This window comes from Leguminivora glycinivorella, chromosome 20, assembly GCF_023078275.1.
Source record: "Leguminivora glycinivorella isolate SPB_JAAS2020 chromosome 20, LegGlyc_1.1, whole genome shotgun sequence".
NCBI lineage: Eukaryota > Metazoa > Arthropoda > Insecta > Lepidoptera > Tortricidae > Leguminivora > Leguminivora glycinivorella.
Genome location: NC_062990.1, coordinates 15,091,381 through 15,108,193, shown reverse-complemented (window position 1 = coordinate 15,108,193; position 16,813 = coordinate 15,091,381). Strand labels below are relative to the sequence as shown.

The following is a 16,813-nucleotide window of genomic DNA, read 5'->3' as shown; positions in this document are numbered from 1 at the left end:
AACTATTTTAAAATAATAACGTTTACGCTACGAGGCCACAACAAAAGGGCTTAATTCCCAAAAGTTCGCATCAAAAGTGCTTAATTCTCAAAAACATATGATAATTAAATATTTATTTAGGTACACATGTTACGTTTGATGTAATCATAGCATTAACGTCAACTTACAATATTACAATTTTGCAAATTAAATATTAATTTCAAAATCAATTCCGTGGAATTATGTTTTTCTCGATTTCCCAAAAAAAGTTCAAAGTGGAAATAAGCCCTTTTGAAAAGACACTCCTCATTTATAACGTTCTACTGTCTGATGACTTGACTTATTTGAATATACTATGGGCAGACAAGGATTATGCTACTGATGATGATGATATTCTTACCGTTCCTGTACTATAACTGCTTTCCGAAGACTCGAAGCTGCTGCAGGGAGCACTGTCTTTGCTAGCCTGCTTGACGGAACTCCGAGGCGATAGGGGTTGAGGCCACGAAACTTTATAGCCTGCAAACAAAACAATACAATATTGTCTTTTGTTACCGCGATAGTTACTCATGAAGTAACATAATGGTCATGGTTCATTAATTAACCACCGACGCAAAAACGACGGGGTGTTATAAGTTTGACGTGTCTGTCTGTCTTTTTGTCTGTCTGTGAATGTCTGTGTGTATGTCTGTCTGTGGCATCGTAACTCCCGAACGGATGAACCGATTTAGATTTTTTTTTGTCTGAAAGCTGAGTTAGTCGGGAATGTTCTTATCCATGTTTCATGAAAATCGGTCTACTATGTGGCGGTAGGGGTTTTTTTCAAAATTGTAATTTTGTGGTTAGGTTATACCTATTTCTTGTATGTGGGTAGCTTTTGCACACAGATTTCGGGAGATAGGTCATGCCGGGCGATTTGTATAGAATACGCCTGTCGCAAGGTCTGCGCAACCCACACAAAGCACCAGTAATTGTAAAGATAATGCACGCACACACCTAATCCACACACACTTGTAGCTGGACGCTCCTATTGCGCAATACACGCGCATCATTTCAATGTATGTGTACACGCGAACGATAAGCGAGCGCGATCGCGCACGCAGACAACGATAAATAGCGGGAACGCCTCGCCTCGTTTCCGAGAAAAATGTCTCACTGAGTGAATCCTTTTGTACACCGTTCATTGCGGCGCAAAACACTACACTGTTTACAATATGTTCCTTGTGTAGCCGCAATGTATAATGAACGTTTTAAAGCACAAGCAAACGTAAGGTTACATGGTACAACTCGGAGTATTACGTTGAATTCGTGTTTTATGTGAAATAAAAGGAAATAAATAGTATTTACCTATGAAATGTTATCCTATCGGTTTGGAAATTATTCAGGTCACTGCGATGTTTGCAAGTTATTATTGCACACTTCGGCATTTTTGATAAAACTCGTTTTTCGTCGGTGAACAGCGCGCGTGTACACTCGATGACAGCGGACGGCGAACTGGCGGCGGTGTAGGCCCAATGGGCCTACATCTGCGACCAGGCCGCGCGCGGCTTGTCCTCTCTATAGAATTTTTTCCTCTGAGCTTTTTGCACATTGTAATTTTTTCCTCAGTCACCCGTTGACCACGAATACTGTAAATTCATTATACGCGAAATATATAATTATAATTGTTGTTTTTTTTTTTTCTTTTTTTTTACTTTTTCTGCGTTGACGAAAATAGAAAAGACAAATCCCAATAAAGATTTTTTATCTGTGTGGAAATTTCTGATGGCGATTTTGAAGAGTTCAGTAAAGTTGTTGGAACTTGAGTTGAAAATTTTACTTTTATAAGAAGAACTTTCCTTCATCTATTCTTTTTATACTTTTGACAACCATTCTGTCCTAGTCGGTAGTGACCCTGCCTGCTACGCCGTGGTTCCGGGTTCGAATTCCGGTAACGGCATTTATTTGTGTGATGAGCACAGATATATTAGGTAATTGTATTTTCCCTACCGTAAAAGATTATGCTTAAAGGTTCAGGCCTGGCCTGGGAATAGGCCCGTGTGTGTGTATTACTGAACACAGCAAAAGGGAAATTCTTTTTGTAAAAAAGACTAGAACCGTGTAAACCTTTATTTATTAAGCATAAACTACTATCCCTCCCCTGCCTCTATATTTACGAGATATGTCTCTTTGTGAAACTTAACTTTGAACTATTTACGTTTATAGCAGACAAAGAAACAACACGGTCCCATAGGCGCCATAGGTTAGCACTGCCAACTACCAGTAAGTTAGCAATTAGGAACAAAAGCGCGTATTGCATGTGCATTAATATATTTAATAAAATACCAGCTGAAATAAAAACATTGCCTATTAACAAGTACAAAAAGACATTGTATCAAATATTAATTGATAACTGCTTCTACAGTATAAATGACTATTTGTTGCATAATTTTTAAATGTTAACTGATATCAGAAGATCTTATCTATATAACTTAGTATATTCTTAATTAGCTCTTGTTGCCTGTATTCTTTCTTCATTCAATACCTAATGTTAATTTCAATTATACTAGTGACATTTCATCTTTCATTTCATTTCATTTTTTCTTTACACCTATTCGTTGCCAAATATACATTTTGTAAATCTAATTAGACGTAATAAAATAGTTGCAATTAATTTTAAATGACTGGGTGATCATAATATCACTGACATCCTGTTTTCACACGTCTACCTAGACTGAATATATTAAGGGACACATTATTGTAATCCAAGATCTTTTGTAACCATATGTTCATTGTGAATAAACGATTTCATTCATTCATTTTCATTCATTCAAAACAAATGGAACCCATATCCCACAGTCGACTTCTATGATACCCATGGGAGGAAAGTCAAATTTCTTCCAGGTTATAAGTACTATTTAGTTAACCAAAATGAAAAAAAGATTGTATGATAGAGTTAAATACTTTTAGAGGAAAATCATATTTCATGAATTTGGTTTTTTTTTCTGCCAGCTGAACCACTGGGAATTTTTCAACAAAACTTTGCACAATCATACTACTAAGTGTAAGTAACTATAGAAAAAAAAACAGCTTCTAAACATCAAAGGGCATTTTTTCTTCCCTTATCCTGCTACGTCCTTTGAAGCATCCAAGTGTACTAGATTTTGTACAGACGACTACAAAGTGATATATCCACTTTTTCACCTTATTGCATTGTAATAAGGTGAAAAAATGGATACATCTCTTTGTAGTCGACTATACAAGTGGATTTAAATGTTTTTGCGTAACTATTGTCCCGAATTCGTAAGTTCACATTTTTGACACATTTGTTTTGAAGTATGTTGCGATGTGGCTAAGACGTATCGTTTGCCAAATCTAACGATTAATTTCGAATTGGTGAATCTATTAGGCCCTATGTACAAGGAGGCGCTTAAACAAATATACGATTTCTGTCAACTTACTGAAATGTCATTTGAATCGAAATGACAGACTCTGCCACAGCACTAGTTTAAAAATAGAAATGAATGATAAATGACATAATAAGTAAATCCTGCATGATAAACTAATATCGTAAAATACTCACTCACCGCAAAAATGTAACATGTGTTAGATTATGTTTAAAGTAAGCGAAATATTGTTTTTAAGTACTTGATTTTTTTAAATATTATTACAGGATTTTATTTAAAAATTCATTAGGTTGCGCGAGTTTACGTATTGTGGACGCTGTCATGTGTCAAAAAGAGGTTCTTACAGCTCTGGGACAATAAGTCCAATCCAAGTGTCTTATAATCATTGATGATCGTATGTCAGTCAGCCAGTGAGGGACAAAATTAAGAACCTTTGGCTAGCTATTATTCCTAAACTACTGGCTCAAATTAGATGAAATTTGGAATATACCGTGTTTTTCAATGACTGCTTGGGTGCTGAAAATTCAGGCTTCTAGTTTTATCCATCACGGAATAACAAGGGGTTGAAAATGGTCTGAATTGCTTCCAGAAGAGGCCGTGCCTCTTTTTGCTCGACTTGGCGGGGGCACTGCCGTGCCCCCAGATAGTTTAACATTTCGTCATCAATATCATGATCAGTAGTTCCACTTCATCAAATGTCATCTATTTTAATGTACTTACATATACATCCTACATTTTGTGATGCATGATCAAGTATTAATATTACCTTTGACGAGTGCCGGCGTTGTGATACATGCAGCTAGCACGGGTGCAGCAGGGACCGCTTCCATGGGAATTGGTGATGAAGCTGAAAAACATGAAATCCAATACTGTACATTTGAAATAACAAAAAACCTTTCAGATTTTAATTTTCAATTTAACCACCCTTGCCAATGTTTATAATACTTCAAATAGATTTTACGTTCACTTTTTTTTTAAATAAAATAAAAACTGTTGAATTCGGTTGACATTATAAAAAAATTATCCCTGAATAATGTACAGATGTAGTTCAAAAAGCATTTCCTTTCTTTTTTTACGGAAACGTTCGTATTGGTCATGGTAGTTCAGACAATGTCAGTACATGTTGTACTGAGATTGGCTGAAATAGCATAAAGGTGTTTACCCATTACACCGTATCTTACCATGACCGGACTGTGAACGTGTCAGGCACGGAATGTAACCCGACACGGTCTGCCATGCCCACTACAACGTGTCCACATCGTTTCTTATCGGTGCATAGCGGGTTTAGTGACCGTAGCGTCCGCGTATCATCCCCGTAGCAATAACCTGCGACGTCAAGAGCAAGACTTCTTCTGCTTTTAATGTACGAAATCCATTCGCAGACTACTTTCAAACGTCATACGGCCAATATAAAAATTTTCGACCGAGGTTTATCTTACCTCAATGTTTATATTACCTTGACTGCCTTATGATTATCTTGACTGCGTAGATATATTTGAAAATTTGTTAGTCAGTCTCAATCAATCTTTTATCATCCATTATAATAAATTATGACCAGAGGTCGGCGGGGGTGAGCTTTTTTCCTACTAACGCAACGTGTTTATGACGGGCTTAGGACGGTCATCATACGCGGTTACAACCCGTTTCGCCGCCTGCACACATCGTTCCAGCACCGTTGCGTGCGATGCACGGAGCGTTTCGACACCGGTAAAATATCCTCGCCGACAATTTTTGACGGTCCGTGCATGCTACGAGTATGGTCGGTGACGGAACGGGCTAGTGGGTATTGTCTCATACTGTTGAATACATAGAATATTTTTTTGCCTGACACGCTTCTACTACGGTCATGGTATGATACGATGTAGTGGGTAAACACCTTAACACGTTCGTACGTTTCCGTAAAAATACGAAGGAAATTCTTTTCGCGTCACATCTGTACTACACAGGTTGCGCAATTTTTTTAAGCGTAAAGAGATGTCGCTAAACAGACAGACAGTGCTCCCACGCGGAACACTTTTTTAACCGCCTTCCAAATTTCAAGGGAAGGGGTTCTCAATTCGTCTGTATGTTTTTTTAAACGTAAAAGTCAAACTTAATGTCCACTATTACCACTAAGGGAACTACTACTGCATGAGGCAAACTACTCAGACCAAAAGTCACTACCCCAAAGCCAAAAATCCTTCACTTGTGGCAAAACGACAAGGCAAGCACCAAAACAGAAACACAAAAGAAACAGACAAAAAAAGAAAAAACCGCGGCCCCGCGCACCACCAAAAAACTAATGTATGACATGTACTATTTTAGTAGTAACATGAGACTATTTAAAATTTGTACCCTCGGTGTGCGAGTCCGACTCGCACTTTGCCGGTTTTTTTTTTTTAAATTAACTCAACTTACTCATTGTAATTTGGGTTGTTGCCTCTGGGTTCTGCAGTTTGGATGATGAGGCAATTGCAGGAGTTTTAGTACTGTCATCCATGGTTGTGGGAGCTGAAACAGAAATATAACAAACTAGCTTTTACCCGCGGCTTCGCCCGCGTAATAAAAGTATTCATTAAGATTTTCATTTAGATCCTTCGGTTTCTCTGTAGGTATATTTATCTGCGATTATTTCGATTGCACTTAATACTTTTGCTTGCAATGATTGTAGAAATATTACACATCGACCACAGCGTAGGTAATTCTATATACGCTGGGGAAACCTTTATAAACATCCCACATGGCCCGTATTTCGACACTATGATCGGTGGGTAAAAAGTACTTTTTTCTATTATCCCTTACAATTTTTTACATTTTGCTTATACTTATCGCAAACGTAATCTTCAAGCAAGCAAACAACGATCGTCTTAGAGCACATTGATTGTAAGAGACCGCCGACCGATTATCCGTATCCCTCTAACGATACCCATATTATCCGTATCCGTATACCTATCCCTATCGCTATCGCTATCGCTATCCCTATCGCTATCCCTATCGCTATCCCTATCCCTATCCCTTATCAAGATGTTTAATGATATAACACTTTAAGTTCTCGCGCTTTGTACACATATTTAAAGTCACATACAGGTCGAACGCGATTAATTAACATTATTTTTACCTTTTCTCCCAACGCTTCGGCCAGGTTGCACTGGCCGTGGTCGCGGAAGACTGACGTCCCAGCAAAATGTCACCGGAGATCTAAACAACACAAAACTACCCGATATTAATTTATATATATGTTCGGGGTAGACAAATAAATATAATCTACCCGCTTTTAGTTAATGTTTATTTCCCACCATGTTTATTTTAAAGGTAAAAATAATGTTAATTAATCGCGTTCGACCTGTATGTGACTTTAAATATATGTTTAATGATTTCTTATCAAGTGCTAAAATATAAAGTTTCATGGTTTTATCTTTTAAAATTAAGAAATCCCATACAAACTTTCAACCTCTTTTTCAACCCCTTCATCCCTTTTTTTCGAAATAAAAAGTAGCCTATGTTTTGTCTCAGGGTCTAAAGATTGTCTGTTCCAAATTTCATCAAAATCGGCTGCGTGGTTTAAGCGGGAAAGCGTAACAGACAGACAGACAGACAGACAGACAGACAGACAGACAGACAGACAGACAGACAGACAGACAGACAGAGTTACTTTCGCATTTATAATATTAGTATGGATTAAAGCAAATGTCAAAGGAATCTACATTATTGGTCAATATTACCTATTAAATTTCACACCATGTATAATATACAAATACTTATATACATAGAAAACATCCATTACTCAAGAACAAATATCTGTGCTCATCACAAAAATAAATGCTTTTACCGGGATTCAAACCCGAGACCGCGGCTTAGCAGGCAGGATCACTATGCGCTAGGCCAAACCGGTCGTCAAAGGATCTTGACAGACAAGCTTTTGGCCTTCAATCTTTTTAAGGTTTTTCTTGCGATACCCTTTTCAGGGTCCATATACAGGGTGCCCGGTAATGAATGGACAACCTTTTAACCACCAAGAGGGCACCTTATACTGGTACAGAAAATCGACTTTAAGGTTTAGTAAAAGTCGCCTGGTTTTCGAGATTTTCACACTTATTTAAATTTTAGGTATTAAAATTGTAACGTTAATATCGATTTTCTGGACCAATATAAGGTGCCCTCTTGGTGGTTAGAAGGTTGTCCATTAATTACCAGGCACCCAGTATGTATTGTAAAATTTATATGGTATGCAAATAAAGAACTATTGAACTATTAAGATTTTATTTAAATAAATCAGCCTTGAATAATCCAATATAAAAAGAGTTTTTAAAGATATTTATTTTAATTATTTTACATACCTTTGCTTGCGACATGTTGAGGGAAGTCTTTTAATTGATGCTCAGTCAATGGTTGTGCAGAAAGCTCCAGCTTAGGGTAGGCCCTTTTCTTCAAGCGATTGCCTTTTTTGTTGAAATCTTTTGCTTTGAAGTGATCACCACACACAAAACGTACTTGGCGAAGTTTTTCTATTGGTATGTGCAGTAGGTCTTCTTTACCAACAATTTTAACCCAGGTTCTACATCTGCAAACAGTCAAATCCAAATTAGTATACCTAGTCAAGCCATAAGTTTATAATGAAATTAATGAAACTGAGCTGGTGCTTTGGTTTGCTATTTTTCATGTGGATATACAAAATAAAATAAACTTAATCTTTTGAGACCCATATGTGTAACACTCAATTTTTTTTAATACTACGTCGGTGGCAAACAAGTATATGGTCCACCTGATGTAAAGCGGTCACAGTAACCTATGGACGCCTGTAACTAAAAACAGTGTCACATGCGCGTTGCCACCCCATTAGAAACTTGTACACTCCCTTTTGCTGTGTTAAGTACATAGCAAAAAGGAGTGTACAAGTTCCAAGGAGGGTTCGGGTTGCCGACGACTCAAAGTACAATAGACAGAACAAGTTAGTTTCGTAAGTCCTCCCGTCATCAGCACACCGCACCCTCGTTGAGCTCTGGCAGCCTTACTCACCGGCAGGAACACAACACTATGAGTAGGGTTTAGTGCTATTTGGCTGCGGTCTTCTGTAAGGCGGAGGTACTACCCCAGTTGGGCTCTGCTCTAGATTCGAGCGAGATGATGTCCGCTGTGCTGTGCCCTACCACACAAAGCGGAATATCAATTCAATTCAATTTTGAATTATGCCAAAATTAATTATGGAGCAAGCCCCACCATCTCCCCGGGAAGGTTAATCTATAACCTACTATATCACTTCTTTTTTTTAATATTATTACTCCGCTCATATTCATGTCCTGCTCTCTTCATGCTTCAATATTAGTGTGGTCATTATTGTAAGTTTCAGAACCAGAGAAGTTCTTATTAAATATATTTTTTTCATTAAGGTATTTAAAAATTATGCCATCATAAAATTGACTTACACAGAAAATGAACATTTGTGTTACTTTTCTATAATAGGTAAGCAGAATAGAAAACGAAAAACTATTTTACTTATGAATACGCTGTTTAGACTAATTGAAAACCACTACTAAATTACATACCTTTGTTCATCAATTGGGAAATTGCCAAAAAATCCAGGCCTATGTCGTTCTCTGACCCCACAAATTTCACAGACTCTGCTTTTTCCATCCATAATGAGTCTCTATCTCAATAATATTGCTCAAAGACACAGCAGACGGAGGAGCACGCTGCTTCAACTCGACGTCTTTTATTAATGAGAATACGTAAAGATAACAATATCACACAAATGAAACACTACGGAGGAACTTAATTGCTCAACTCGACGCACTGCTCAGATGAAGAACACCGAATAAAACGAAACATGGAAAACAAAAACACCACGGTCCACGGAATTACATTTTCGTTTCACGGTTAGTTTTGACTTTTGAAAATACAGAAAATTGACACAATTGACAATCCCGCCTTTGTGTTGCCATTGCATTATTTATTTTGTTATTAGGTTGGCTATGCTGGGAATCTTTTGCCATACATTATTTTTTTATATAGGAGTTTCCTAAGACTGGCAAGAGCTATAAACCTTCACGCGACGCCAACGTACCCGATAGTCGGGCAAGCTTTGCATCTTCGCTACCTCAGGGCTGCCACTGACTGTCTTCTGATTATAATGTACTTATGTGGTCGAAAAGTTGGTACAGTTGATTATTATATTTATTAATTCACTTTGTATTTTTATTTACTTTACCTAATGCGATTACAAAATAATAATTCTTATTAGTTGATTACGTTAAATCGCATACACGGGTATATATCAATAGGAGTTAGAATTTTCGTAAATCGTACAACCTAATTTTGTGTTTACGAATATTTAAGAGTGATAGAGTAGGTACTCATAGGATGATTTTAGTGAAACAAAATTCGGAGAAAAATAAACCAAGAAATTCAACTAAGAACCTAACAACATTCTAATTTCTCAGAAAAAGACAATAGGTCAGTCATAAAAAACAGCACTGCACTGCAACTGCGTGGAAGCAAAACGTAACAAGTAGCTTTGAATAGTTACGATAATTAGTACGCTAGTACACATACCATAAGGTCGCAATTTCTTTGACGAAAGAATGTAGTTACTGTGATCATACACTTAATTAATCCTGGAGATGTTGTTTACCATCCCTTATCTATTTGAAGTTTGCGACTCGGGTTTTTCACACCGGTCACGGTGTAAAATTTGCAATCCGAGCCATTCCGTAATAGTTTGTGATGTGCTTTGGACGTTGTTGTGTTGTGTTAATTTTTATTTTGACGACTATCGGCTTGTTTCTGGACAACTGTGACTTCTGCTTTCTTACTGGACTTTGTGGTTTTGCCTCTGATTGGAATTGATAATTAATTTGGTTGTTTCTACTACGACGATGGCGAATGCTCGTGGTCCTGATGACATTGAGCGAGACTTAATAAATATATTCGGCGAGGATGCAGTAGTTGAAGAGCACAACTCTCAGCCACAATTACGCGAAGAGGAGTTAACTTCACTGTTGAATTTAGGAATTTCGTACATTAGCAATTTTGATTTTCGATGTCATGTCTTTCGGAATTTCGTACTTAGAACATTTGATTTTCGACATTGTGCTACGCACTCTTTCATTTTATGCACGTATACGAAAGTTACTTGGCACAGCCCTGAGCGTCCGCCGCTTGCCCGACTATCGGGTTCGCGGCGTCCGGCATTGAGTTGCACGTCGTTGCCCGACTATCGGGTACTGTCGGTTTCTGGGGTATTGTTCGAAATTTAGCCTGGTTGCGAAAGTGTTAAATTTCGACTTAGGCATAAAGCACCACTTTGCGCTCTAGTGCGATAAAGTATCAACCATGTTACTAAAATATTATATCAGCTATTTAAAAAGCTCTTTTACTTACTTTTTAAAAAAAAGGTATTTTTTTCTACTGATGGCAAATTAATAAGTAAATTCCTCGTTGATTCTTTATGTTGGTTGGTAGAATTGTTTTTTTGGTCATGAATTATTACAATTATCATTAGTGTTTGAATTAAAAAAAAATACTTTAGCCACCCGCTAAAGCTCGCTTTCTTCCCGTGGGTGTCGTAGAAGGCGACTATGGGATATGGGTTAAATTGTGGTGTAGGCGAGAGGCTGGCAACCTTTCACTGCAATGCCACAGTTTCGTTTTCTTTTAACCCCTTATTTGCCAAGGGTGGCCCTGAAGCTTTAGTGGTTTCATGTGCTCTGCTCTGCCTATCCCTTTATGGGATACAGGCGTGATTGTATGTATGTACTTTAGCCACAGACATAATTCTCATATTGCCGAGGTCTGACTATAGTACATTATACAGAGTGGGGCCTGTAACAAAGACGAAGAATTGAACTGTAGGCTATTCTCCTTATACTGATCAACATTTGTTCAGTGACTTTTAAAAATTATGAAGTCTTAAAATTTTTAATTTATCATACAAAATAAATATTAGCTTCAATGTACGCCATTATTGTTGTTATTGACGTTGTCTGTCACACTTATTAGACTTAACAGAATTCGCAATACATTACCTCTTAGAAAAAACTTTCAAGGGTGATAAAAATCAAAATACAAGTTATTTTTAAAAGTCGCCGAACAAATGTTGATCAGTATAAGGAGAAAAGCCTAGAGTTCAATTCTTCGCCTTTGTTACAGGCCCCTGCCCACTCTGTATGTAAACCCCTTAAAATTAACGACAGTATGAACGCGTTAACTCCTATGTTAACACCACATGTCTCAGTTTTCATAGCTTACTAAATCGTAACTTGATACTTTTGTCTAAGATGGTCGGAGCTACGAAGGAATCTTACTTGGTTATATCAGCGAATGGGTAAAGTGTGTTAAATAACTGCTAAGTTAATGTTTTAAAATTAAAACTTCTTATTTAAAAATTATCAAAGGTGTGTAGTGTTAGAGTAAAAACACCAGGATACCACTATTAATTATACAGTTTATTAAACGGAATCTCAAAATACAAGTTCAATGACAAGCTATCTTCAAGTGACGCTCTGAGTCCGTCTGACGCCATTTTTGACAGCGATGCTAGTGAAGGGGACGTTCGACTAGTGATGTCCTTATACTCGACCATTCTGACCTTGACCTTTCGTCCCGAAGGTCTCTGCTATCCATGCTGCTACTGATGACTGCCGCAGTCAACACAGCCGAAGCAGGCTGCGCCTCCAACTGATGGCGGTAGACTTCATCTGTTCATTTGTTCTTTTCTTTTCTGCGGAGTGAACAAGAACTTTGTATACTCCAGCTATACACTCAGGCCCTGGTCCTTTGAAGTGATTAACTCGAGTACCGTTGGAAACGGCCGGTGTAGTTTAAGACTAACTTACACCAAGATATGTAATTTGTCTCATTTTATAGTCGAATCAGAGTAATGAAATAACTAACTCAAGATTGCATGACCAGACTAGCCTAGTACAAGTAAGTCAGATCTTTTTTTTTTTAACAATTCCACGGCCAGTAAGGCTTTAAAACTATTAAGGTGCCAATGGTACGAAAATTACATGTTTTACCGGCATGATCGATACTATATATTAGTCAAATTAATTATGTAAAATATATGACATATAGCGGCGGGCAGGTAATTACCGGTGTACAAAGCACCACCCAATATTTGCATTGTAAATATCTTTACCCATCAATACATTTCATTTCAGGCAAGTATTATGTTCTAAGTAAGACCTTACGTGAGCGGTGCATTCCAAACTAACCGCTAAATATAACAATGATGATTGGCGTTGTTAAAATAGCAAATACATGGAACAAACTCACAGTTGGCTCCGTCACTGTAGGCTGTCAGTGAAGCTCCCCGCACGCGCAACAACGCGTACATCAAACTCGTGAGAGGTGAACATGACACACTCCATGCGTGAGCATAGCCGCCTTCTAACACAGCAAGCAGCAAGCAAGCTCTTATTAAAAAGCTCTGTAACATACATGGGAAATACTAAGTTCCTTAATGTAACGAGAACGTGATAATTTTTCCTTGGAACTAAGCCAGTAGGTGATAGAATCAGTACAACACAACTGTCGTTCAAGTAACATGATAAGGTTACGAGAAATTAATGTACAATTGGCATAGTCGATGCTCTCAATTACAGATCCGGCTTACATAGCCGTAAAATAATTTAGTAATAAACAATGACAATGAAGATATTAGAAAATATTGTCATGTAAATTTTTTTTTTTATGAAAATATATTAAGCAGAATACATGGCTGCTCCTTGGCAGGACCTTTAACAACTGCTAATTATTTATCTATCAACATGATAAAATTAATAAATAGTAATAATCAATGTGTACTAGCCACCAATTTTGCTATAAGACAACAAACATTACCATATCAAAGCTTCATACGCAAGCCACGGTGATACGGCTGCTTTCGAGGCTGGCGGCGCAACGACCGCAGACGTTGGCCCTTCATGACAAGGTTGTCGCGCAGCCTGTAGCATGCACTCTATTGGAAACCGTAATTCCACCAGCAACCTCTGGAAAGTATTAGTGCAAGCAACCCTTTCAAGGTAACCTTGAGATCACTACTCTTTAAGGTCATAAAACATGCTTTTGACAAACAAGGTCTCAAGCTAACCTCTTAAAGATATACTATATAACACATGATGGTCCGTCTCCAAAGACCTGCATCACAAATACCAGAAACAGAACTAGCCTCTTAAGGATAGTCTACAGAACACATGATGGTCCGTCTCCAAAGACCTGCATCACAAATACCAGAAACAGAACTAACCTCACAAGGATAGTCTACAGAACACATGATGGTCCGTCTCCAAAGACCTGCATCACAAATACCAGAAATAGAACTAACCTCACAAGGATAGTCTATATAACACATGATGGCCCGTCTCCAAGACCTGCATCACAAATACCAGAAATAAAACTAACCTCACAAGGATAGTCTATATAACACATGATGGCCCGTCTCCAAAGACCTGCATCACAATAATAGGTCTTATGCACATGGTCCGCCTCCTAAGGCCTGCATTGCATAAACAGAAATACTTAAGAAACAATAATCAAAGTGCTAAATGTATAGCAGACATTAAAGTAATCATTATAATTATGACTCACACTTTAAGTGACGGGAATCACTTCATTTTTACTTGTGGATATCACATTAGTTACACTACCATGGATACCACAAGATTCAGGTACAATGTTCTTATATATCAGGAAACCCTGTGAACAGAATATATTATTAACATCATGTAAAGGCAACACAACTCGGTTCTTAATCCGGCGTGTATATATGCAATGGCAACTCGGTTCTTAATTTGAGAGTAATAGCACAAGCACAACTCGGTTCTCAATTTGAGAGTAATAGCACAAGCACAACTCGGTTCTCAATTTGAGAGTAATAGCACAAGCACAACTCGGTTCTCAATCCGGCGTGCATATATGTAATGACAACTCAGTTCTTAATCTGAGACTAATAAGGCAAAACACAACTCGGTTCTTAATCCGGCGTGCATATACGTAATGACAACTCAGTTCTTAATCTGAGACTAATAAGACAAAACACAACTCGGTTCTTAATCCGGCGTGCATATATGTAATGACAACTAATGTCTTAATCTGAGATTAATAAGGCAAAACATAACTCGGTTCTTAATCCGGTGTGCATATACGTAATGACAACTCAGTTCTTAATCTGAGACTAATAAGACAAAACACAACTCTGTTCTTAATCCGGCGTGCATATATGTAATGACAACGAATGTCTTAATCTGAGATTAATAAGGCAAAACATAACTCGGTTCTTAATCCGGTGTGCATATATGTAATGACAACTCAGTTCTTAATCTGAGACTAATAAGACAAAACACAACTCGGTTCTTAATCCGGCGTGCACATACGTAATGACAACTCAGTTCTTAATCTGAGACTAATAAGACAAAACACAACTCGGTTCTTAATCCGGCGTGCATATATGTAATGACAACTAATGTCTTAAGACCCCTTACTCCTTAGAGCGCTCATCAATTTCACGAAACGGCCATCGATAGATGGCGTTGGCGCTCGGTACGCGAGCACCGGCAACTCAACGCGCGTTTCAACGCAGACACGAATAATCTTGATAGTTTTGAATTAAATTGCTAATAACATAATTTTCAATTTTATATGGGGACTCTTTATTTAATTTCATATTCATGGTATGGTAGTAGTAAATAAGGTATATGAATGTAGTAAAAGTATAGTATTAGTCTACATGTACATATATAAATTCAGGTTTCCTAATTGATTGATTCAACAACCAACACCGCTGAGCCGAAACTACGAAAGCTAGAAAGTCGAAATTTGTATAGATTGCATTAACAAAATTTCGAAGAGATAAGAATCGATTATGAAAATTTACACCCCTAGTAGAGGGAAAAGGGGGGTGAAAGTTTGTAGCGGGATCAATTTGTTTTTTTTTATTAGGAAAATTTTAATTAGGATCTTGAAATTAGAGAATAGTTTAATAGTGATTTCTGTTTTTTAGGGTTCCGTAGTCAACTAGGAACTCTTATAGTTTCGCCATGTCTGTCTGTCCATCCGTCCGTCCGTCCGTCCGTCCGTCCGTCCGTCCGTCCGCGGATAATCTCAGTAACCGTAAGCACTAGAAAGCTGAAATTTAGTAACAATATGTTTATCAATCACGTCAACAAAGTGCAAAAATGAAAAATGGAAAAAAATGTTTTATTAGTGTAAAGTGTAAAGTGGGGGCTGATTTTTTTTTCATTCCAACCCCAACGTGTGATATATTTTTGGATAGGTATTTAAAAATGAATAAGGGTTTACTAAGATCGTTTTTTGAAAATATTAATATTTTCGGAAATTATCACAGTTATACTGACTTTCATATTTTTATAAGAACAGCATGCACTTACGTCCAGAACAGTGACATTTGGTGCATTGGAACTGCTCATGATGTGTCACTTTTTAACCGTCTCTCTCTCTCAGATTTGAGGCGAGGTTCTCAATTCGTCTGTATGTTTATTTATTTTTTTCATTTTTTTATGTTTGTTCCTCGATATCTCCGTTGTTACTGGACCGATTAAAAAAAAATATTGAATGTATATGAATACAGATTGGTCCCATTTTTCTCAGAACCCAGTTCTGATGATGGGATCCTGGAGTAATCGAGGGAACTCCTCGAATCTGAAAGGCATACGTATGGTGATTTTTGTGTTTTTAAAGGAACAGCATGCATTTAGGTACGGAACAGTGACATTTGGTGCAGTGGAACTGCTGATGATGGCCAGAACGGAACTTCTCAAATCTGAACGGCACGCTTATAGTGACTTTGGTATTTTTATAAGAACAGCATGCACTTTCGTCCAGAACAGTGACATTTGGTGCAGTGGAACTGCTGATGATGGTCAGATCAGAACCGATCTTCTCAAATCTGAACGGAACACTTATAGTGACTTTGGTATTCTTATAAGAACATCATGCACTTACGTCCAGTCCAGAACAGTGATATTTGGTGCAGTGGAACTGCTGATGATGGTCAGAACACTCAGAACCAAACTCTTCAAATCTGAACGGCACGCTTATAGTGACTTTGGTATTTTTATAAGAACAGCATGCACTTACGTCCGGAACAGTGACATTTGGTGCAGTGGAACTGCTGATGATGGTCAGAACCGAACTCCTCAAATCTGAACGGCACACTCATAGTGACTTTGGTATTTTTGTAAGAAAAGTATGCATTTAAGTTCAGAACAGTGACATTTATTTAGTTATGTTTGTTAAGCATAATTATTGAGTTTTCAAGTCAAAGTTTGTCAAGCTTCGATTTCTTATAATCGGATTCATGAGGAATTGAGAAACTCTCAAACCTTAGCGTTATACGTATATTGATTTGTGTTGCCATCAAATAATTAAAGCATTAAAAGCAGTTTTAAAAAATACCTACACATTTCTACATAATCCAACATTCGCAAGTAGCTTTCACCACAACCCGAAAG

The 16,813-nt window shown here is 37.6% G+C and overlaps 1 protein-coding gene across 1 annotated transcript; it reads right to left on the bottom strand.

Moving 5' to 3' along the window:
- Positions 1-4,114: 4,114 nt before the first annotated feature.
- Positions 4,115-9,354, bottom strand: LOC125236955. The gene is made up of 4 exons (XM_048143874.1): positions 8,888-9,354; positions 7,682-7,905; positions 5,763-5,855; positions 4,115-4,212 (listed from the first exon to the last, which is right to left on the bottom strand). The coding sequence occupies exons 1-4, from the start codon at positions 8,977-8,979 to the stop codon at positions 4,115-4,117; spliced, it is 507 nt and encodes a 168-aa protein (XP_047999831.1). The 5' UTR covers positions 8,980-9,354.
- Positions 9,355-16,813: the final 7,459 nt, after the last annotated feature.